General features: G+C 38.2%; 3 protein-coding genes across 3 annotated transcripts; all 3 read left to right on the plus strand.

The window, feature by feature from the left end:
* On the plus strand, positions 1–2,675 carry LOC103945661 (laccase-17-like). The gene is made up of 6 exons (XM_009356254.3): positions 1–215; positions 342–493; positions 625–869; positions 986–1,114; positions 1,208–2,182; positions 2,310–2,675. Exons 1-6 carry the CDS (start codon positions 96–98, stop codon positions 2,438–2,440), a joined length of 1,752 nt encoding a protein of 583 aa, XP_009354529.2. The 5' UTR covers positions 1–95; the 3' UTR covers positions 2,441–2,675.
* A 1,786-nt stretch (positions 2,676–4,461) lies between these two features.
* LOC103945660 (laccase-17) lies at positions 4,462–7,553 on the plus strand. Its single transcript, XM_009356253.3, has 6 exons — positions 4,462–4,638; positions 4,848–4,999; positions 5,136–5,380; positions 5,544–5,672; positions 5,885–6,853; positions 7,190–7,553. Exons 1-6 carry the CDS (start codon positions 4,519–4,521, stop codon positions 7,318–7,320), a joined length of 1,746 nt encoding a protein of 581 aa, XP_009354528.2. The 5' UTR covers positions 4,462–4,518; the 3' UTR covers positions 7,321–7,553.
* Positions 7,554–10,803: 3,250 nt separating this feature from the next.
* LOC103945701 (calcium load-activated calcium channel-like) lies at positions 10,804–11,571 on the plus strand (the record flags this gene model as incomplete). The annotated part of the gene is made up of 1 exon (XM_018647069.2): positions 10,804–11,571. A coding segment is annotated over one exon (510 nt), but the record flags the coding sequence as incomplete, so codon positions are not given.
* Between the last annotated feature and the right edge of the window lie 1,089 nt (positions 11,572–12,660).

Consider the following 12,660-nt stretch of genomic DNA (forward strand, 5'->3'; position numbering starts at 1 on the left):
CCTTCATTCAATACACTCCATTGCAGCAGCTTCAGTTTCATCCAAACCCTACATATCTCTCACCTTCTTCCGCCCAAAAAAGGAGAGACAGTAAAATGGGTGTTTCTCTTTTGTCATCACCAGCATTTCTTAGACTCTTTCTCTTATCTCTCATTACGTTGTGTCTCATTCCTCAGCATGTTTTTGCAAGCATAACGAGGCACTACAAGTTTGATGTATGTCTATACGTACACAAGATATTCTTTTGTCAAACAATTTGACAATTATAGGTTCCTGTTTGAATGTGTTTACACACACACCCCTCGGGATTCTTATTTTCTGTCTTTTGTATGATTTTATAGATCAAACAGCAGAATGTGACAAGACTCTGCCACACAAAGAGCATTGTAACGGTAAACGGGCAGTTTCCGGGGCCTCAAATTGTTGCTCGGGAGGGTGATCGCGTTCTTATTAAAGTGGTTAATCATGTTCAGAACAACATCTCTATCCACTGGTAATTAATAGTACGGTTATAATTAACTTATAACAAGTTCGGAAAGAAAGTATATGTGCTAGCTTAAATTTGATGCCATGCATTTTGAATCTTGATAAAAAGGGAGGTTACTTAATCATTTAAACCACCAGGCACGGCATTCGACAATTGCGATCGGGGTGGGCTGATGGACCTGCATATGTGACCCAATGTCCCATACAATCAGGCAACAGTTATGTCTACAACTTCACCATTACAGGGCAAAGAGGCACTCTTTTCTGGCATGCTCATATTTCATGGCTTAGATCAACTGTTTATGGTCCCTTGATCATACTTCCCAAGCACGGTGTACCTTACCCATTCGCCAAGCCCTACAAGGAGGTTCCAATCATATTCGGTAATGCTTCATATCTGCATAAGACTACTCACCAAATGTGACGTACTAATAAGCATACATAAAAATTTATGTCTTATCAATTATATGCTAACAAAAGCTATACAATGTGAATACAGGAGAGTGGTGGAATGCAGACCCTGAGGCAGTTATTAGCCAGGCCTTGCAAACAGGTGGAGGACCAAATGTCTCCAATGCTTATACTTTCAATGGACTCCCAGGGCCCTTGTACAACTGTTCCGCCAAAGGTATCAAATTAAGGAAAAATGAAATTATATGATAATTTCGTGATTTATAACTTGCATGAGTAACTTTGTATATATATGGCGGTCTTTATACAGATGCATTCAAGCTAAAGGTTCAATCTGGGAAGACCTACCTTCTCCGGCTAATCAATGCAGCACTCAACGACGAGCTCTTCTTCAGCATAGCAAACCACACCCTCAAAGTGGTAGAAGCCGACGCCATTTATGTCAAGCCCTTTGACACTGATACGGTTCTGATTGCCCCAGGGCAGACTACAAATGTTCTGCTCAAGACCAAACCCCATTTCCCCAGTGCCACATTTTTTATGACTGCCAGGCCGTACGTGACTGGACTAGGAACCTTTGACAACTCTACTGTTGCTGGTATTTTAGAGTACGAATCAACCTCTAAAGCCCTCCACACTAAACTCCCAATGAAGAAGCTTCCGCTCTTCAAACCAATTCTTCCTGCTCTAAACGACACATCGTTTGCAACAAAGTTCAGCAACAAACTCCGTAGCTTAGCCAACGCACAATTCCCTGCTAATGTCCCCCAAAAGGTTGACAGACACTTTTTCTTCACAATAGGCCTTGGAACCAGCCCCTGCAGCAGCAATAACCAAACCTGCCAGGGACCTAATGGAACAATGTTTGCGGCCTCAGTTAATAACGTTTCTTTTGCAATGCCAACAACTGCTCTACTTCAAGCCCACTTCTCTGGGCAATCAAATGGAGTTTACAGCCCTGACTTCCCAATCAGTCCTATAATCCCATTTAACTATACAGGCACCCCACCTAATGATACTATGGTGGGCGATGGTACAAAGCTAATGGTACTTCCATATAACACTAGTGTGGAGGTGGTCATGCAGGACACAAGCATTCTGGGCGCCGAAAGCCACCCTCTTCATCTGCATGGATTTAATTTCTTTGTTGTTGGCCAAGGGTTCGGGAACTTTGACCGGAATAAAGACCCTGCAAACTTCAATTTGGTTGACCCTGTTGAAAGAAATACCGTGGGTGTGCCCTCTGGTGGATGGGTTGCCATACGATTCCTAGCAGATAACCCCGGTGAGTAAATTAATAAAGTGCAGTAGTATAATATAGTGTTGCAAATCTGACTATAAGATGTAACATATAGAATTTAATCAAAGCTATTTCGTCTAATATACTTTAGTGATCAAAAATGTATTTGCAGGTGTATGGTTCATGCATTGCCATTTGGAGATCCACACTAGTTGGGGCTTGAAGATGGCTTGGCTGGTCCTAGATGGAAAGCTTCCCAACCAGAAGTTGCTTCCTCCCCCGGCGGATCTTCCCACATGTTAATGTTTGACTCATTCCAAGCTGCATTTTTTGGACGAGAAACTACTGTCATTATTTATAACCCTTCTTTTATTACTGACAACTTTAATTTTTTCATGTATTATCTGATCAATTATGTTTCAATAATTCTTGTACTGATTCCTATGGAGTTGAGGGGAGAAAAAGGTTGAGGGGACACACTGTAAAAGTATCAAATATTCTAATGTGAGAGGCTGAATATGAAAGTATTGATTCTGTATGATTTTTCTCCATGGCGTCTTAGATAACTAATTGTGTTTAATTTTTCCGTCTTTATATTTCAACCAAGTAGACAACCAATTAAACTAAGGGTTGAAGTTTCATCCCAAAAAAATCTGCCAACAAAGGGTTTATATTTTCGTAATAACAACCCCGAATTTATAGAAAACAAAATTAACTCGTTTTCGTGTTGTATGTCTAGCATGCACTACAATGTAGGTGTCTAATCAAAGAAAGAAAAGAAGAAATGGAGCACCAATCCACCAGAAACAATGGCGCTACCAAACTAAATCGTTCCTAATATATTTAAAGTAAACGCATTTACATTGAATTCAATTTGTTGGCAGAAGAACTTAAATATATTTATAGACCAATTTAATTAATGTATAGATAGTGCACAAGATTACAGAAACAAAATCATTTAGAATTCTTTTAAACGAAGAAATCGGTCAAGCATACCTAGGCATCAAGTGTTGAGATTATGAACTGGGAGAAAGAGACTTTGCATGTGCTTATAATTAATTAGACTATTTTCCATATTGCCAATTGGTTTTTATGGTGGAACCTCAACTTTCTTCATGGTATCAGAGCAAGTTGTCACATGTGTGAAGCCCAACGGCCACACGTGCTCCGCTCATCTAATTTGTGTTGTTCATGTGTTAGACTTGAAATTTCGCCACACGTGAAGGGGCGAGTTGAGATTATGAATCCCACATAGGAGAGAGAAGAGACGTTGCATGTACTTATAAGTAATTAGGCTAATCTCCATTTTCCAAATACTAAAGATGCATTACAAAGACACTAAATAAATTAAGAACATTCAAAATGACACCTTGAAAGTTCTCAATCCAATGTATTGTATCTAGTTATTTTCAAGTCTATCTAATTTTTAAAGTGAATTCCTAACAAATTTAGCCTAAATTCCATGAAATTCAGAAGCCCCTCGTCTAAAAGAATGGTTAAAGTCATTTTATGAATAATATAAAGGTTATTAAGAGTTCATGACATTTAGTTTATACTTTATAGACAAAGAAAGATGGCCAAATCAGGATATATAATTGGTGCAACAGAAGTAAGCTCAATCTTTAATTGCATCCTTACGATATGAAATACTCAAAAGTGTAATCACAGTTACTAGCACTACAGTTTAGTTATATATTTTTCTTTTACTTTTAAGTAGAATGTCTTTAGTTTTCGTTTACTTATCCGGATGATTCACGCGATCACTTTGTTTATCAACCCTGAACCCTTCTTACTATAATAAGAATCCCGGACACAAATTGCTGACACTTAAAGCGACATGCAAGTTGCCAATAAATTTCACATAACATATATTCATCATTAGTTCCCTTACGACTTGTGTGTACATGCATGCAAAGAAGAGTTGTTTATGCGTGTTACCTTTCGTGACAGAATCATAGTTGTTGCTAAGCCTGGAAAGTAATTAATATTAAGTTGGTCAAAATCACGTCCATTTATGCAGAGGGACGTGGAAATACTTAGGAAAGGTTAGACTTGAAAACAAAGGAGAGAGGTCAACAGAAATATTTGATTGTCTTTGACACCACTCTAAAGTTGTTCTAACAACCGTATATGCATATCCCTGTAATATAATAGCTAATTCATCAAGCTCTTCTGCTACAATTTCCTGTATCCTCCAGAAAAGTAATATACTATATTTCTAATTTCTATGACCACACACCTACTCGACCAAACACTACTCTTCCCTCTCCTCTATATATACACACCCAAAATCTTTCCTTGAACACGCACTCGATTGTAGCAGCTTCTCACTTTCTTGCAGAAAAAGGAGAGAGAGATCTAGAGAGAGAGAGAGAGAGTGAATGGGTGTTCATCTTCTTTCAACACCACCATTTCTTAGGCTCTTTCTCTTCTCCTTCATAACGTTTTGTGTTATTCCTCAGCAAGCTCTTGCTGGCATAACCAGAAACTACAAGTTTCAAGTATGTGGAAATGCATATATATGTCATAACATATATACTAGCTAGTTGTACATATATATGTGAACACACGCACCCACAAGGGAGTATACTCTTGTCAAACATGTTAAGCTTGTCACATACATGAAGTTAGAGTCCTTGCATGCATGCATGCAACCATTTCTTCCTTTCCTTTTATGTTCTTATGTTTATCCTTTTAAATGATTTTACAGATCAAACTACGAAACGTGACAAGATTGTGTCACACAAAGACCATAATAACAGTGAACGGGCAATTTCCTGGCCCTAGAATCATTGCTAGAGAGGGTGATCAACTCCTAATTAAAGTGGTTAACCACGTCCAAAACAACATCTCTATCCACTGGTAATCATCAACTACAACTTCATAAGCAATATAGAAACTAATCATTTTTTGTTTAAAATTTACACCCAATCACCATGCATAATTAATCTAAATAAATATTGACTAATAATGTTAATTAATTTCTTTAAATTGCCAGGCATGGTATTCGACAACTTCGATCGGGGTGGGCCGATGGCCCTGCATATGTGACCCAATGTCCCATACAAACGGGCAACAGTTATGTCTACAATTTCACCATTACTGGGCAAAGAGGCACTCTTTTTTGGCATGCTCACATTTCATGGCTCAGATCAACTGTTTATGGTCCCTTGATCATACTTCCCAAGCGCGGTGTGCCTTACCCTTTCACTAAACCCTACAAGGAGGTTCCAATTATTTTTGGTAGTTAACATTTAACTATATGTGTGTGTGTGTGTGTGTGTGTGTGTATTTACGTAACAGAAGTCTACCAGTTGGTACTAATTCTAATTTCAAATATATTTTCTGCCTATAATATTGCATATAATTGCCAATAAAAGCTATATAATTTATACCTAAAATACAGGTGAGTGGTGGAATGCAGACCCTGAAGCCATAATTAGCCAGGCCTTGCAAACAGGTGGAGGTCCAAATGTCTCTGATGCTTATACCATCAATGGACTCCCAGGGCCCCTATACAATTGTTCTGCCAAAGGTATCAAAATATGGAGCGGAAGTCATATAAATTGTTGATTGTCGTTGATAATGTGTCAATATCAATGTAACCAACAAAAAATATCAACATGTTATCGATATAGTATCAAAAGTATCCAGGGTGCTTCCATTCAATAGTATAGAACATGTCATGCACGGAAAATTTATGTTACTTTCATCTCAATTGTTTTGTACTGTGGCTCTTTTCTACAGACGCATTCAAGCTGAAGGTTCAACCCGGCAAGACCTATCTTCTCCGGCTAATCAACGCAGCACTCAACGATGAGCTTTTCTTCAGTATTGCAAATCACACCCTCAAAGTAGTAGAAGCCGACGCTGTTTATGTCAAACCCTTTGAGACTAGCACAATTCTCATTGCCCCCGGCCAAACCACAAATGTTCTTCTCAAGACCAAACCCAACTTCCCAAACGCCACATTTTTCATGACTGCTAGGCCATATGTGACTGGCCAAGGCACATTTGACAACTCTACAGTTGCTGGCATTCTAGAGTACGAATCGCCCTCCAAAACCAAAAACCTAACAACGAAGAGACTTCCGCTCTTCAAACCAAAGCTCCCCGCCCTGAATGACACATCATTCGCAACCAAATTCGGCAACAAACTCCGTAGCTTGAACACCCAACAATTCCCAGCTAATGTCCCCCAAAAAGTTGATAAGAACTTTTTCTTCACCATAGGCCTTGGAACCAACCCTTGTAGCCAAAACAACCAAACATGCCAAGGACCCAATGGGACAATGTTTGCAGCCTCAATTAACAACATTTCTTTTGCAATGCCAAACACTGCCTTACTCCAATCCCACTTTTCTGGCCAATCAAGTGGAGTCTACAGTCCTGACTTCCCAGCCAATCCCATAGTCCCATTTAACTATACAGGGATCCCACCAAATGATACTATGGTGAGCAATGGGACAAAGCTGGTAGTGCTGCCATTTAATTCTAGGGTGGAGCTGGTGATGCAGGACACTAGCATTCTTGGTGCTGAGAGCCATCCTCTGCACCTTCATGGGTTCAATTTCTTTGTTGTGGGTCAAGGGTTTGGGAACTTTGACCGCAATAAGGACCCTAAAATGTTCAACTTGGTTGACCCTGTTGAGAGGAACACTGTGGGTGTGCCCTCTGGTGGGTGGGTTGCTATCCGTTTTCTTGCCGATAATCCAGGTAACTAATTGAAATGACAAAAAAAGTAATTATTAAAATCAATAACTATGTACTATCACAGTAATAATCACATCTCTCTTATGAGAGAAATTCATGTGTCCAACACTCTGGACTACAAGACAGTCCAATCAAGTAACCTCTAAAGATTTTACACCGTTCACTTTGGTGCCCTAATCGGGCATCTAGGAACAAGAATTTTCTCATGGTCATAGAAGTAAGACTTACGTAAAGACAGAAATATAGTTACTAATGTGATTAGTAACGGTGATAAATCATATTTTCCTATTGTTGATTTTGTTGATTATGATTGTTAATGTATCGTGTGTCAATACACAGGTGTGTGGTTTATGCATTGCCACCTGGAGATCCACACAAGCTGGGGCTTGAAGATGGGCTGGGTAGTCTTGGATGGCAAGCTTCCCAATCAAAAACTGCTCCCTCCCCCTGCAGATCTTCCCAAATGCTGAATATTTTCAACCCATTCTTCTGACCGAAACTTGCCCAAATAATTTTGTGACCCATTAATATTTGTTTATTCTTTGGTACCTTTTTGCATTTTAATTACTTTCCCAAATCAAATTGTTTGAGTGTGATTGCATTTTTCCTAAGAATAGCTGAAGGGAGCAAAAGAGTGAGACAATTACTTGAACACTCTAATTATATTATTAATGTACAATGCCTCTCAATGTTCAATAGTATTTACCAGCAGATTCTTGCTGTTCTTTTTCATTTCTTGGAATATAAGAAACAAAAACAGAAAAGGACTGGCCTGCATTATTTTAAATCCACACTTTTGGTAACAAACAAGGAGTGTTGAATTGTTCGGCTAAGGCGTGTCGTTGCACAAAGTTCAGATTTCCTAGTATACAGAAGAAACCAACCAAACCGAGATAAAGCATACCTATGCACGCAGCCGCAGGGAAAAAGAAACCCGAAAGTTACATAGCCGCCCAAGAAGACGGGATCCTATCTTTAGCTTAAGCGTCTGGAAGTTAATCCACTCTAATGAAAACAAGAACAGCATGGTTTTCTTCTAGGTGTGCAGTAGCATGTCACCATGGAATACTGATCGCGGATTGAATGGATGGCATGTTACGTCTGCATATTCAAATTCCAGCACCCAATCAACAGCTGTATTCACAATTTGACATCGTAACACCTACGATTAACGAGAAAAAAAACTAATTTTTTTCAAGTTAATGGAGCCCTGCAAATGAAGTAGAACTTATTGTTTCACATAATTGATTAACAAGGGTTTCCACTTTCCAGTTAATGGAGCTAGCCCTACAAATGATTGATCAGAAGCAGACAAGCAATTGTGTCGAAATCGCTTTCATAAGGGTTTCATGTTAATGGAGCCCTACAATTAACTAATCGATCAGCAGTAGACATGCACTCACGTCAAATAGATGATAGCTCTATGCAATAAGCAGTGTCACTATATTCCTTACCAAATATATACCTAAGAATCCAAACACTAGGATATGTTTGTAATACGACATTCCGCATAGGTTCTTAATTACTTAATTAACCAATTCAACACTTTGTATCCAAATGATACAAGTTGAATTCTTAATAAACAAAAATGATATCTATGACGTATCTGTTGGTTCGTGACATCCGCCAAGAAATCATATATTCTTGTCAACATACTTGATGGGGAATCAAATGAATTTGCGAAGCAGTAACATTATCCTTCAAAAGGTGGCTAGCATGTCAATTTGCTACCTCTTTGTCTTTTCCAGATTCTTTAGTTGCTTTTTGGGATGCCTACGTACATAAGCCCTTTTCCCAACAGTTGCACAACACAATCTCTGGATATTTGAGGGTCTCTCTACTATTTTGACTATTTGGAAAGCTCGAAATAAGTTTATTTTTGAGGGTCACCCAATCTATTTCTATCGTCTATGCATGCCTATCAATTTTGGGATCATTCATGGTGGGAAGTTTATTCCTGGTTATTATCAAGGTTTTGACACTCGTATAATTTCTTCTTTGAGGATCCAGCCTATTCCCCCTTGCAAGGCGCCAACTATTCTTCCTCTACTTTGGTCTTCTCCTTAGTTTCCTTGGATTAAACTTAATACAGATGATTTGTCCAAAGGAAATCCCGGTCGTATAGCTTGTGGAGGAGTTTTAAAGGATTGTCATAGTCAATTTCTTGGTGGCTTCTGCCAAGGGATTGGTCATCGCAACTCTTTCTTTGCAGAATTATCAGCAATTATTTTTAGTGTAGAGTTTGCATATCAGTGAGGTTAGCATTGCCTTTGGTTGAAAAGTGACTCTTCTAGTGTTCTTTTTGCTCTCCAATCAATTGATTTTGATCCTCCTTGGCATCTTCGTACGCAATGGTCTATTTGTTTGGATCGCATTCGGAAGATGACTTTCTACGCCTCTCACATATATTCTGGAGGAAATGTTGTTGCGGACAATTTTGCTAACATGGGCTTGTCTTCTCCAACTTTAGTATGGCATGATTCCCCTCCATTGGTGGCTCGTGCTTCTTTGTTTTTAGACTATGCTAGCTTTCTTGACTACCGCTTCTCAAATTAATCTACATATCGTGGTATAGGTTTAACTCATTTTTTTTTTTCTTAACCTTGTGATGTTGCTTAATCTTTTTTGCAGGTTTAGACTTTTACGTTTGGTTTTAGAGGGGTTAGGTTTCATGTCCCCCCCTTCTTTTCCTTGTATCTTTATTGTTTACGTTTCTAGAAGGGTAAGGTTTATGTCCCCCCCTTCTTTTTCATGTACTTTTTATCCATTTTTTTCTTGTATTATGAGGGGTTAGGTTTATGTCCTCCTTGACTAGGTGTAACTTCTTTTTTGTTATCAATAAAATTCCCCTCGTACCGTCGAGGTTTCATAAAAAAAAAAATTCTAAATAGGAATTTGAGCGCCAAGTATTTTACTTTTTGCGTTTTTTGTACTTAGTGACAATTATAACTATGTGCAGACGTGTTTCCTTAAGATGGGACCAAGAAAAATTCTAACTTATTACAATATGGAGTTTATTCAAATACATAACTGTTCCCAAGTTGAGACCAAAACTTTTATGACTTTAAGAAGGTTATTTCATTATTTATAATAAATTGTTACTTCAAAAGAGGTTTTCCTGTATTTCTTTACCACCAAAAGAAGAATTTAATGAGATACATAAGAATTGATCCATCCTTTTTACCTTTTAGTACATAGACAAAATCAATACGTTGTATTGGTATTCAAGATCACTGCATCGCTTCTTTGTCTTGATCAAAAGTTGCACACAGCTCTAGACTTTCTGAGTTCTGACATAAATTGCAAGTCTGAGTAGTTCTATTCATTTCTACTTTGTGGCTTTCAAAAAGAGAAACTAAAGGCAAAAGTAATTCGATTCACTTGCATGTGGTGTACTAGGATTAAACTCATGAATTTTATCGGACTTAAACAGAATTTTCTAGTACATATATGAATATGATTCACACGTACTCTTGGATTTTTCACAGCTTGATCGGGCAAAAAGAAGTCCCATGAGTACTTTTATCTTGATTAGCATGCATGCGTGTAAATCTTGGTCCAGCATTGATTATCGAGGACTAAATGTAAGAGATGCTTCAAAATAAATCACAGCATATACTACCTGACCTAGAACTAGTTGCTAAAACTTAAAAGCCAAATAATGTGTGATTGTTACTTCTGTTCTACTTGTGTAAAATTGAAAGGAAATTTCTAGTATGTTCCAGCCTCCAGGATATTCTATATTTTAAAAATTTTAACCGTTAAAATTTTGATGAAAAAATATAGAACAAAAGCAGGTTAAAAAAATCAGCTTATTTGAAAAATATCTCAAATCAGTTTTATTTCAAAATTTAAAATGAAAAAAAAGCCAAAAATCTGAAGCCGAAAAAAGCAACTTAAAAAAACCAGCTTATTTGAAAAACAGAGATGAACGGTAAATTCTCTCACTCTCGCAAGTCCCTCCGCTCCAGGCGATCTCATGGGTTCTCATCTACCGCACCAACTCCTACAAGTCCCTCCGCTCCTCCATCGACAAAGCCGCCAAGAAGCTCGAGACCATGAAGACCGACTCCTCCTCCGCCGCCAAAATTACCAAAAAGTCCAAGACCAAGAAGATCGACCGCGTCGGGAGCAGCCTCAAGGAATCCAGCTGCGATTTGTCGCTCTTCAAGTTCAAGTCCGGCACCGTCGTTGCCCTCGTCCTCTTCGTCGTCTTCGGACTGCTTAACTCGCTGTTCGAGGGGAAGGCGGTGGCGAAATTACCCTTCAAACCCTTTGGGTTGGTGATGAAGATGAGCCACAGAGGGCTGCAAGGGGAGGATGCGACAGACTGTTCAATGGTGTTTTTGTATTTTCTGTGCTCGACCAGTATTCGGACCAATTTGCAGAAGTTCTTGGGCTTTTCGCCGTCGAGAGGCACCAGTTCCGGGTTGTTCCCCATACCGGACCCGAAAACCAATTGACAGGTTCACTGCTCAGTACTCCACTCACTGCCTACTGGGTTTGTTCTAAATTTTAGTTTTTTTTTTTTTTTTTTTTTTAAATTATTGTTAGGCTGTGATTTGTTATTGTTGTTCTTTAATTAGTGTTCTAATTCTCTAATGACAATTAAGATTTGCTTTTGTAATCATCATTGGGTCTCCAAAAGGGGACGAATTTTACTCTTTGTTATCAATTATCGTGTATTATTTACCAAAATAATCAAACTTTTTGTTTAGTAATTCAGTTGTGAACAATTGTATGCACTCGAAGATGCTTAAAATGCCACAACATTGAACTGAATTATTATTATTTTTTTTTCTGAACTATGTGGCAATGGTGGAAAAGGCTTTGTTGTTGTTGTTGTTTGTATGTGGCAATGGTTATGAGTAATCAAACTAAGTAATGTCAATGGTTTGATCATGCCGAAGTTGCGGTAATGCAATTTATTTGAGTCTCCGTCTGTTTCTTTCTGCTGTTAGCTTTCTCTTAGGCTCAGCTTCTGCGAGTTCTGTTCTAGTACTGCCTTGTATGCTAAATAAGTTGTTTTGTTGAACTTTTATCAACAATTCATTTCATATATACTGACATCAAAACCTCTGCAGCATTGTAACCAATGACCATTACAGTAGTTTTGTTTTTCGAATAACCAAGTTATTCAAAGAGATACAGAGACACACACAAACACACATATGCATGTCTTTGTAAATTGTATATGTTTGTGTACCATTGTGCATAAAGTGTGGGTTGTTGGTTAAGGTTGGTTCTATTTGCACCCTGTCTAGATATTTATGAAAGCAGAATGTTGGTGTGAGTTTGAATCTATGTAGTGTCATATATGCTATTTTGTTTTACTTTGCATAAAACCATGTATATGTTGCGAAAAGTCGCGTTTGTCTTTAGAAGTAAACTAATCAAACCTTGTTATCGAGTTAAAGGACTCTTCTGTTCCTTATAAACAGAAGTGCTTTATCACAGTCTCATTGTTGATAAGAGTTTCACGGCAGGATAATTACTTTTCTTTTTCTTTTTCCGGTTAATACTATGGTGCTGTTGGGATATTAACCTTGTTATCGAGTTAAGGGAACATATAAAGGTAAAGGTGAAAGATATCATTTTCCAAATTTTTGTAGGGATGCCGAACCAACGGGTCATAAAGAGGTATTCAACCACATGCATTATTCTCTTAGGAGCATCATTGAACGAACTTTTGGGGTATGGAAGAAAAGATGGGCAGTTTTAAGGGATACGCCTAATTACCCATTCAATAAGCAAGTGAAGATTGTCATTGCTTCAATGGCTCTTCATAACTACATACGGAGGTATTCTGA

Source organism: the organism of the source record quoted next, unplaced genomic scaffold, assembly GCF_019419815.1.
Source record: "Pyrus x bretschneideri cultivar Hongxiangsu unplaced genomic scaffold, Pyrus_bretschneideri_v1 Contig29, whole genome shotgun sequence".
Taxonomy (NCBI): Eukaryota; Viridiplantae; Streptophyta; class Magnoliopsida; order Rosales; family Rosaceae; genus Pyrus; species Pyrus x bretschneideri.